General features: G+C 36.7%; 1 protein-coding gene across 1 annotated transcript; it reads left to right on the forward strand.

Annotated features, from left to right (window-relative positions):
* The first annotated feature begins 1951 nt into the window (after positions 1 to 1951).
* Positions 1952 to 9098, forward strand: LOC129200376 (interstitial collagenase-like). Its single transcript, XM_054811720.1, has 10 exons — positions 1952 to 2081; positions 3079 to 3323; positions 3607 to 3755; positions 3846 to 3971; positions 4692 to 4853; positions 5221 to 5338; positions 6005 to 6138; positions 7187 to 7346; positions 8242 to 8342; positions 8570 to 9098. The coding sequence occupies exons 1-10, from the start codon at positions 1971 to 1973 to the stop codon at positions 8668 to 8670; spliced, it is 1407 nt and encodes a 468-aa protein (XP_054667695.1). The 5' UTR covers positions 1952 to 1970; the 3' UTR covers positions 8671 to 9098.
* The last annotated feature ends 3026 nt before the right edge of the window (positions 9099 to 12124 follow it).

Genomic DNA, 12124 nt, shown 5'->3' on the forward strand with positions numbered 1-12124 from the left:
TATGAACCATGAGGCTGAATCTCTTTACACGTACAAAATCTGTACCATTTGAAGAATTATTGTCCTAGTCATTTCAAATACCATCACTGGACTGTTGCTTCTGCTTTTGACATGTTATGCATTAGCTTTAGTCAATCACTCCAGACAAGTACTGTGACTCGCATTGGAAGGTATAAAGTAATTTGCTTTTCCCAGAAATGATGTCTGCTTTCCTTTACCTAGCTACAATTATGGGGTGCTACACTACAGTGACTGTAGAATTACATACTACGTATGTTATTTTTCCCTGACATTTGGGAAACTAAGTGAAGTACTTCCCAACACAATTAAAATTTTCATGCTGTATTGAGCTCCTTCACTGCAAAAATTGTTTATATATCAGGAAAAAAAAAAGGTAATTGTACTTATTTGTATTTCTCCCTCTCACACTAACATTTACTGTTTCCCTTTTAAGGTTTCCAAGCAGTCTTTTTACCTCTAACAAGGACAGCAACACCAGAACCATTCTGAAAGTTGTTCAGCCTGTACTTGACAACTTCCAGTTAGCAAACATGCAGCCACTTCAGACCATCTACTCTGGTGCTTAGCTGTCCTTGCAGTTAGAAACATTTTCCTCAATTTAGGGGTCTACACTGCAGGTTTCCACATGTGTCCTGGGTATTTAAAGTCCTCTTATTGTTGATAGAGACCTAGCCAATACAGTCAATGAAATATAGAGAGCAAGTCTTCTCATCTTAAAGTCCATGTCATATGGTCAGTTGAATCACTCTCTAGAATCCATTGTCCAAAATGGGAGCTTAGTCACCTAAATAACGTATGGATATCTACACAAAAAAATACTTAAAGTTGATTCCGCCTCATTACTCATTTGCATGTACTTGAGACACCCACCTGGGGCTGGCTGCCATGACACAGGAGCTATGGAGACCTACATCCTTCCAGGGCAGCTGGAGATCAGATGGGATTCCCTAGAGCATTTCAAATAGCACTAACGCTCAGGCAGAAGAATCCCAAATCTCATGTCTGAACTTAATCACTGTTGTTTAAGACCATTCTAGAGTCTTGGAGAACAGTCACTTTTAGGAAATATTTAACAGCATTTATCATGTCTCCTCTCACTCTTCCTTCCATGAAACAGTGAATACAGTCACAAAATGGTTACTTTAATCTTCCTTTTCCAGACTCACAAAAATTCCTGTTGAGCTTCATTGAGCCTTTCTGACCAGAGCTCATCTCTCTGCCTGGATCCAAACATGCTATTGCAGCTGATCCATGCTGACAAGAGCATAAACATTATTTTACCTACCATACATATGGGAACCCAGTTTATACATTCCAGTAACATGACTGATTTTTGTTAATATCAGTCAAAAAATGTTGAATCATTTTAGCGCTCAGTTTTCCTTGCATCATAAGATTGTTTTGGATAGAATTTTTAGTTAGCTTATGACTGCCTTCCTGGAGTTATGATGTTGATTATTCCTAGATAACATCAGTTCTTTGTACTGTCTTTTATATTTTATTATTAAATATTATGACATAATATGCTATATTTTGTTACATTTTAGAACATATGTATTATATAGCATAGTGTTATTAATTATAATACAATATGTTATGTTACTGTTATTTCCTATTATTTCTCCAGTTTGTGAAGACTGTGCCATAAATAGTCGAAATTCATGATTCAAAAAGTACCTATGAAATGTAGCTCCAGGTCCAGCATTTCCTTATTTATTAAACACACTACAAAATTGCCCAAAACAGAAGGTTCAGGGAAAATAAGGACAGTAACATTAGTTAAACACATTGCGTCACTACCTGATGATGCTGTTATGCATCATTTTTACTAATGAGAGGATATTATACAGCATGAGTCAGACTGTCACTGATTTACAAATTAGCTATATAAACAGAGCTGAGAAGTGTGTTCAATAGCTCAAGAGTGAAACTGAGGCAGACAATCTTAGATGAGGATGAAGAGCCTTTCACTTCTCCTGTTGCTGTACGTGGCCATCTCTTCTGCTTTTCCTGTGGCTCCAGAAGCAGAAGATGAAGAAAAAACCCTACAGCTTGTAGAGGTAAATATTTTTCAGTGCATTTCTAAGTGAAACATAAGGTAGTCTGAGAGATAACTATAATTGCAAATCTTTTCAAAGCATATGGCTTGAAATTAAAGATGTACCATTTTGCGGAGGTTTCAAAAGAAAGCTTTTCCTATCAATCTAGAAAACATGTGAAAATTATGTGGAATTTATTTACCCAAAAGTCATCTTAATATTGTATAACTTCTCTTTTGATATTGTCAGTAAAGTAATAGCAAAACTACCAAAGCATGAGTTCCAGCAGCAAGGCTCTGTGGCTGTGCAGAAATAGTCAAACTCAGCAACAATTTACATTTCAGAATGTGCTTTGACATTTATGATTGGTGTCAGTAAGGTAAGGGAGGAAACATGCTTGAAGCCGGCACGTATTTCAATGTTTTGCTAAATGGATCTTTTATGAAATACTTTGGAAAAAAGGGACACCTATGAGAAATAGAACACTTGTATAGACACAACACTACTTATTGGAGACACAATTGTTGAAATTTAGTAGGAAGACCTGAGTTCCTAATACCATATTTCATAGCTAAAAATTAATGGCATGATTTGCCAAGTGCTGACTCTCTAGTAGTAGTCACTTGCTTTGTTGGGAGTCCCAGCTGTGCAGAGTCTCACTGCCAATCTCTGTTTCCTTGAATGAGACCAGTTATAAGCTTTCTTATAAATTTCACCATCAGGGTAATCGGGCACCAAAAATAATGTGGAATTAATTATTAATAGTAAGTATTAGATTTTAAAGACATTTCTTTATATATTTCATCAGTGAAACAAAAAAATCAGAAAACTGTATGAAAACTGTGAGTTATATCTGACTCTTCACACCAAATCCTGGAGAAAATAGGATATTCTTTCTCCTGGTAAACACAGGGGATGTCAATGTGGAAATAGTTCAAGATTACTTAGAAAATTTAAGTGTGATTGAAGACAGTACTGATATGCCAAAATGCTCTTCTTTTTTTAAACTCTGGTTCAGAGTTATCTACAGAATTTCTACGATCTTCAGAGGGATCACCAGCCTCATTTAAGAAACAAAGGTGAAAATCCCCTTGTTGCAAAGCTCAAGGAAATGCAAGAATTCTTTGGACTAAAAGTGACCGGGAAACCTGATCTTGAGACTTTGGACATGATGAAAAAACCCAGATGTGGTATACCTGATATAGAGCAATATGTGTTCACAGCAGGGAATCCCAAATGGAAAAGAAATAATCTGACATACAGGTAACTTTTCCTAATCTAGTTCAAAAAGATATAAATCTAGCATCTCAACTTTGGGGGGTGGGGGGTGAAGTAAGTATATTATGCCATATATGGACATCCAGAGTGATTAACTGATTTCTGGAAGAAGACAGGCACTCTAGAACATGGCATCTAAAATTAGGTCATTATTAATTTTCATTCATGAATGATATGTCTAAGATTTCTGATTTTTGCACAAGTTATTATTTTTCAGCTAAAATGCTGTATTCTTAAAAATACATAATGTGTTGTGTTTGCTTTGAAGGATTTTGAATTACACCCCAAAGATGAGACGAGCTGATGTAGAAGAAGCAATCCGAAAAGCTTTCAGTGTCTGGAGCAACGTAACACCATTGACATTCGAAAAGGTTGAGGACAAAGAAGCAGATATAATGATCTCTTTTGCTTATAGAGGTAACATTGATATCTTTATGTATTAAATAGCAACCTGCAATCATAGAAACATTTTAGGATTCTAACTGATTTTTTCCCTCTTCATTTTAGACCACCGAGACAACTCTCCTTTTGACGGCCCCAATGGGCAGCTGGCTCATGCTTTCCAGCCTGGTGAAGGTATTGGTGGAGATGTGCATCTTGATGAGGAGGAAACCTGGACAAAAGATGGAAGAGGTAAGGACTTTGTAACTGGATCCATTTATATAGTTTTACCTCGTACAATCTTAGTTCATGAGCCTGATTACAGGTAAAAAGTGAGAAAAAATGGCAGAACTTGTCCTTTTAATTGCTTTGCTCTATTTTTTTTTTTTTTTTTTTTTTGGCCATTGTAGGAAACAATTCACAGAAAAGAGATTTTTTAGGTCATAGTGGTTTATAAAGGCAACTAAGCACTTAAAAATATATTTTTTGTTCAGATGAAACCTAAAACTTGGATAGAGGAATATCTGGTGGTAAACTTCTCAAGTCAAATCCTTTATCTTTCTTAATCTACCAGTTCAAAGTTTGGTGCTAACTAGGGTGTTCGAGTATCACCAAAACTGTTATCTCAGTGTTTGTTTGAAAGTTTTTTTCTGTTAGATCACTGAACCTCCACTCATCGTTGACATGATCCTTGATCTGAGCGGTTTATGTGATAGCAGGAGCAACAGGATTTGCATTTAATACACAAGGACGCTAGGGAAAGATCACTGAGATCACAATTAAGGCTGGACATTCTTTAAGCACTCGTATAGCTCTGCTGTTACAATGTTTTTGAATTCTGATATTGATAACACTATTTACAGCCTCTCTTATAGTGTATTTTGGGAGGATGCATAAATGTTTCCCATTTAGTCAACTGTGCTGAATGCTGAAACAGGTTTTACTTTGTTTCCTATGATTTTTATCCTACAGGCTACAATTTGTTCATTGTTATTGCCCATGAGCTTGGCCATTCGCTGGGTCTGTCTCATTCAAATGATCCTGGAGCACTGATGTATCCAACTTACTCCTACACAGACCCCAATGAATTCCTCCTTCCTCAGGATGACATTGATGGCATTCAAGCCATCTATGGTAAGAAAAAGAATTATTTAATATTTTTACTTGGGAGGCTGGTAAACAAAAATAATAATATATTTAAAATATGCTTATTCCACCAAAATTGGAAGTTTTACTGTTGCTGAACAATGGATAGCAAAAGAGAGAAAATTCATGGAAGCTAGCTTCAGCTGAAGTCCAGTTCTGCAAAAAAAAATGGTTTTGGAAATATGAACACAACCAGTTTTATCAACATTAAAAGCCTGCTTTTAGTGACAGACCGTTAGTTTAAAATGACATGCCTTCTTATTCTCTGTAAAGAGGGTTCTTGGTGTCCTCAGAGATCTTCTGAATGCTGTCTTTATATTTATCCATACTAAAAGATAAAATATTCTTCCTATAGGACAGTCCAATGCTGCTGTACAGCCAACAGGACCCATAACTCCACAGGCTTGTGACCCAAATTTGACATTTGATGCTATCACTACCCTACGTGGAGAAATAATATTCTTCAAGGGCAGGTAACAACAATAAGCATATATATTATCTTTTTAAAACAACCAGTAGTTTAGGAAAAATTTGTAATCCATGGGGTAAAACTATCCTTTTGGAATGTAGTGCAAAGAGTAGCACTAGAACACCACCATATATTTACACAAGCGAGGGTTCTCAAATCATTAATCCCAAGAGCCCTAGTTGACAAGAGCGGTGAAGGAGATGAGGGCTTGTAGGCTGTTTTCCAACTGTTCTGCTGCTGTGGCCACTGCTGCAACAGACTTTATCTCTGAAGTTGATTCAACTAATAGCAAAGCAAGAGCATCCTTTAGCAATGTGTCCACAGGTCCCACACTGTAACCTTTCTGCTACTCCTCAATACAAGAGCAGGGGCAGAACTGAAAGCACTGTTACGTACAAAGATGTCTGTTAGGTGGTTACTGAAGCCAACTCTTAGCCTGCTTGTCCTACAAACAGAAGAGCTTATACTCATCTTGCCTGACTTTTAGCATGTAAGTGGGGTGCTAAAGTTACAAGTGCAGTCACTCTAGTTTTCCTTAACATTCAGTGGAGGGGGATATTCACACCCAGGTACCCATCTCCCCCCTTTTATTCTCCAGGAGCTATAATAGTTATGTTGCACTTATGATAGGAGTGCAAATATTTTATTACATAAATTTTGTTTAAACCAGATATATGCTGCGCAAACATCCTGCGAGGACAGAGACAGAGCTCAATTTTATCTCACTGTTCTGGCCAAAGTTACCATCAGGAATTCAAGCTGCTTATGAAAACATTGAGAAGGATGAAGTTTTACTTTTTAAAGGTAATGGAATCTGAAATTCTCTACTTTTTCTGACCAGTTACTCCCTGCTCCTTTGCAAACTATACAATTACAGAAGTCAAAGTGTTTTTTAAGGAAGATTAGTGAAACAGAGAATCTTACAAGTCTGCAAATAATTAAACCAGAGGATCATACAGTTATACTGCTGTAAGGGATCTCCAGTGGTCATAATCCTGAAAACTTGCCCCTCTGTTATAGCTAATGCTCTGAAAAACAAGACATGAAAATAGTCTCCCTTCTTCAGGTCTAGTTCTCTCCAGGTAACAGCATTTCACTTTATACAGAATGATTTTTGGTGAATTCAATTGGCAAATACAGCCATTTGCATACTACTGTTACCGATATGCTGATGTCAGTTACTGATATACTGATACTGCTATGTATTTTGTGATATTTTGGGGAAAAAAAAAATGGTGGAAAAGCATACTGTGAGAGGAAAATTGTTCAGTGAAAAAAAAAAAATCAATCCTTTCCTTTAGAGGTTTCAAATACACTTTAAATGTCTCAAATAACTTCATTATGCACATAATACAGTACATGTTATATTACCTTATATGAATATGTTCATTGCATCTAAAATTACCAAAGTATTTTGATTAGACATATGCCCTTCTTAATAGTTTAATGCACACTCTAGTTTTCAAAATATTATATGGCTCTATAATCAAATAGCATATTACAGGAATTTAATAAGCTCAACATCCCAATACAATGCCTGTGGATTAGCTCATCAACTTCCAGCCATCCCCACATTGTTACCCTGACAAATACTTTATATTCATTTGAATAAAATCTGGGAAAAGTAGTATCCATAGACCTTATGATTCTAATGTTTTATTCATAAAAACAAAAGACATTTCCACTGTCCTCATGATATAGTCCAGTGAAAGAATTAGAACCATTTTCTAAAGTAATAAACTGAAATGAATAATACTGACATCTAAGACACATCGTTTGCTACCCATCTAAATCACAATTAAAGGCTGTTTCTAAATAGCAAAACCAAATTAAATGTGCTTATATTTTTCAGAGGATAAATACTGGGTTCTCAGGGGATATGACATTGCACCTGGCTATCCTAAACCAATCTATCGTTTGGGATTCCCAAAGACTGTTAAAAGAGTTAATGCAGCTTACACTGATGAAACCACAGGAAAAACATACTTCTTTACAGCTGACAGATACTGGAGGTAAGATTTAATGTTCATTTATTAGAAGGCGTATTTTCACTTGTCCCTGAGGACTGATGTATTACTATAAATTTCAAGTGCAATGATGTTTAAACCATGTATATTCGAGAAATTTCAACAGGATTCTCTGGAAGTTTAAAAAATTTAAGCATTTGCTAGGAAATGACGACTTCTCTATAGGATGTTTTTGCCATTTATTAGATTCCAGTAGCAGCAATGTAATTGCAACTGAATGAAACACCTGCCCAATAAAAGAGTGATTTTCTAGTAAATCATTCTCTTTTTCTGTGCAATGTTGTGATAGTGTCCACTTTTCATTCACATTTCAAACAAAATGAACTGATAATAAAAAGTGGTGTAATTTAATTTCTCTGTGGACAAACTATAAATATTCTCCAATTGTACAGTTAGTTGTATTTATAATTCAAGTGTAGCTCATGACAAATTTCAGTGAGTAATTTTGTTTGAGAAGTAGATGGTTGATACTAATACAAGTATGTTTCAGGACTGTGCTGTTGTCTTTTACTCCCAAGTTTTAGCTTTTGCTTTTATACAAAACTGGATATCCAGTGCCTCAAAATAGAAACTCATTTTATGTGCAAGTGATAGCTGAGGCTCTGGACAGTCCAGAAATGCATTAATAAATTCCTGGGCTGCATTCCCAAGGTCCTTGAGAGCCTTGCTATAAACTTTACCAAAGACAGGATTTTCAAATCTGAAGACACTCATAGTGTGACAACCTTAATACTTACTAGGAAGAAACAAAAAGTGACTGTAGCTAATCTTTATAAGACTTCTTTGTAACAGTAGAGCTGCATATGTGTATGAATTTGCTTTGGACTTTCAAAATATTGTCTGCTTCCTCACAAATTGTAATGATGTTTCTTGTGTTAAGATATGATGAAAACAAAAAATCCATGGATCATGGTTATCCCAGGAAAATAGTCTCCCACTTTGGAAAAATTGGCAGAGTTGATGCAGCTTTCCAGAAAGATGGCAAGTAAAACATACCCTTAATCTGTGTTTACTTGAATATTTGGGCTTCTGTAGATAGAATCGTTTGTTTTCAAAAAACTGTTATTAACCTTAATGAGATGGAAATGAAAAATAGCAAGTATACATAGGCTGTTTATGTTGGGCTTTTTTCCAAAATACTCAAAATTGAAATATGAATACTCAGTTATTGAAATATGAAATATAATTGGATTAAATTTTATTTCTAGGCTATGTCTACTTCTTCCATGGAACAACTCAGTTCCAGTTTGATCCTCGTGCCAAACGGATTGTCGGACAAAAGAAGAGCATCAGCTGGTTTAATTGTTAATTGCAATGTTTTTTCATATGCACACTGTATGTTTTTATGTGCTGAATTTTTCAGCATTTCATGACTATCAGGTCAGAATGGATTTCTGCCCAAATTCTGTGGGAGTATAGTCATAATAATTATTTATTGTAAAACTAACACATGTATATAATTTATCACAAATTCACCTGCTACATTAAAGTTTCCTAAGAAATTATATTTGTCATATCATTGTGTCCTTGATGTTTTATTTGCACTAATTCTCAAGAGCCAAGTCTAGCTTTCAAACACTAAAAATGTATTCTGGCATGAAATGTCAGATCTTTTTCCCAAAGCCAGAGAAAGGAGCAGACAGCTGGCTATGAACTCCATCACCCCACACAAGCCCTGGTGAAAATCTTATGGGTAACTAGGCCAGTTGGGGCTCATTAGTATCAGTCTACTAATCACACTTCCACTTTCTGTTCCTCTTTCCTCAAGTTCCACCCTTAGCCTTCCCTTGAGGGTCTATGTGTTTGCAACTGTCAACAGGGTTTTTTTCTCACGTTTTTTTGGGGTTTAGGAACTGGGTTTAAACCTGGAAATGTAGATTAGAAAGGGCCCCTGAGATCACTGAAACCAGTCCCTTGCTATCACAGGTAGCCACATCATATAATGCACAAATAAACCCCTTTGCTCAAGGCTCTTTCAAGTGCTTACTACTCTAGTAGTTAGTAAATCCCTCCTAATTTCAGTGGGTTAAAGGATTAATGTTTGCTTAAAAAATGAAAATGCTTGGCCAAAAATATTTCTGATACAAAAAGTTCATGAAAAGACAGCTTGACTTCTAGTTTAACTGCAATGTTTTCAAACATTCTCAATTAAAATGGTGTTTGAAGGGTTATCCATTTTCTCTTTAGTCTTTGTAGCTCAGCTGACAATATTAGAAGCCATATGACCATAACAATGTATTATCTCATACAACATCTGTATTGTTCTACATACTTCAGAGGAAGATTTCAGGTTACTGTAATAGAAGCAATTGCATTTTGAGAAAAGGATGCGTAACTTTATAAAAACATATCTATTCAAATTTTTTTCATTACTTATCTGTCTGTATTAGAAGCCTATTAAATTGTATCCTTCATAAATAAAGAACAGACTTGGTAGTTCTTACCTTTATTAACTTCAGGAGTAAAAATTAGTCTAAATACTATTGAAAGATAAGAAATTGTATAATTGAAAATTAACTTGAATATATTATATTCTTTATAAAACCTAAAAAAAAATTGTAAAATAATAAAAATAAAATTAAACTTTAATGAAAAAGTTAATTTATGTGAATCCTTTTCTCTCAAGGTGATTTAGGTACCAGTTCTTTAACTCAAAATCTTAGTAGCAATGCTATTTCATATTTTCTTGTGGAAGCCTGTGCTACTGAATGGCTAATGACAATCAAACCAAAAATTGTTTCAGAACTATATAAATCTAAATTGATTATTTTGTTTTAGTAGAGATGGTCTACAAACATAGCACAAAGTTTATAGGGAAAGATAATATTTCTTACTAGACCAATTATATGTTAAAAAATCAAAATTAGGGGCACACATTCCCTTCAGATATAAAGTAGAACCAGAAGATCTCAAGGAAATTCCAGAATAGCTCCTCAGATTTAGAGCACACCACTAATCCCTCTCTAGAAGAAAAAAGTAGTGGGTACTCATGAAGCAGAGAAAATGTTAAATGGGAGACAAGGCATAAGGAGGTGGTTTTGATTTGGAGGAAATAGAGAAATAAAGGTTAATTTACAAACCATAGAAGATGATGTTAAAGAGAGGATGAAGTTTATAATGGCATATTTTTAGTCCATGCCTTTTGGTATCCTGTGAAGTTCTGAATTTTAGTTGCCAGGCACATTTTCTTGAAATTTGTTTTCCCTTGAGCAGGAAGACCAAGGGCTCAAAACTAAGTGATTTCTTTGTGAGAAATATTCCCCGTACTTATGTGAGTATTTCCTTTGCCTGAGTGAGCTTGGTGATTGCTTCATTCCGGTCACACCATTCACTAGGAGGAGGGCACGTCTGGTGCCAGCAGCTCTCTCCTGCCTGCAGGCACATGAACTGCTTTCAGTAATTTGGAATCTAAGTGTTGTTTCCAGCTCAGTCCACACAATCACCTGCCATTTTCTTACTCCCTTTTAATATGTTTACAGTCCTATTTGCTCATTACTGTACTATGGTAGAGTACCGTACCACTCCCTAGTGTTTGGTTACTGGTTTTGTGTGTAGTCATAGCCCATACTGTTATTAACTGAGACAGATTTGCCCAAGCAGGAATCCGATTCCCTAAACACGTGTTTAGTGCATTTGAGGTGCTGTAGGGTACCCAAGTCACCCATGGAGGTATGAAACAAGACTTCTGGAAGACCATCAGGTCCCAAAGTCCCACAGAGCTTACACTGTCTCTAGGCACGTATGTTTGGGTGATTGAATCCGGCCCTCACAGGCTGCAGTCTTTGCTAAAGATTTGCCAAGGGTCAAGTATCTTATTTGAACCATTTGCCATTGTCCCATGTTTTTCAGTCAAACTGAGTAATGATTCAGCTTTGTTGACTCTAGGATTGAGTCTGCAAAGTAGTGGCTCAACTCAGCTGCCTGAACAGGTATCTAGTGCCATTAAAGTGCCTGAAAGTTTCCAGTTGGACTCCAACTACCAGTCTGAAAGCCATATATCCCCTCTACATTCTGGGTCACAGCCACCAGGCCTGTGTCAATGTCTTGTGTTCACAAATCACTATTTAGGCAGCTTAATTGCAGCCTTAGTGTTTTCATGTGATCTCAGGCTTAGGCTCTTTCTTGTCCCACTCGGTGGGTTGCGAGGGAGGTGAATCTTTTATCCCCTGAAGATGCAAGTCCCGCCCAGTGGAGGCAGAAATTGAATGAGCCGAGGTAGACTCAGCAGAACAATGTAAAAGAGTTTTATTAACATCTACGAGCTAGGCGTCAACAACTGGCAACTGTGCGGATAACGGGTAAAACACTTGCCACACACAACAACTGGAGCAGGGTACTTGTGGCTCTTCAACAGTCTCCGACACCGCCCCATGAGATAAAAGCAGGGTATTTGTGGCCTTTCAGCAGTTTCTGACAGGTTCTCATCATAATCAATGGTGTTGGTCAAAACATTTACTGAGCTTTGGAGAGGTGCACAAATCATCCTAAGTTTACCTCCTACATGTGGTCAGATGAAATGCTCTCTTGATGCCATTTGACCATATTGATTAGATTTCTGTAGATTTGTAGATTTTCTGCTTGCAGCCCAGAAAGCCAGCCGTGTCCTGGGCTGCATCAAAAGAAGTGTGACCAGCAGGTCCAGGAAGGTGATCCTGCCCCTCTACTCTGCTCTCATGAGACCCCCACCTGGAGTACTGTGTCCAGCTCTGGGGGCCCCAGGACAAGAGAGACATGGAGCTGTTGCAGAGAGTCCAGAGGAGGGC

Source organism: Grus americana, chromosome 1 (genome assembly GCF_028858705.1).
Source record: "Grus americana isolate bGruAme1 chromosome 1, bGruAme1.mat, whole genome shotgun sequence".
In the NCBI taxonomy this organism is placed as follows: domain Eukaryota; kingdom Metazoa; phylum Chordata; class Aves; order Gruiformes; family Gruidae; genus Grus; species Grus americana.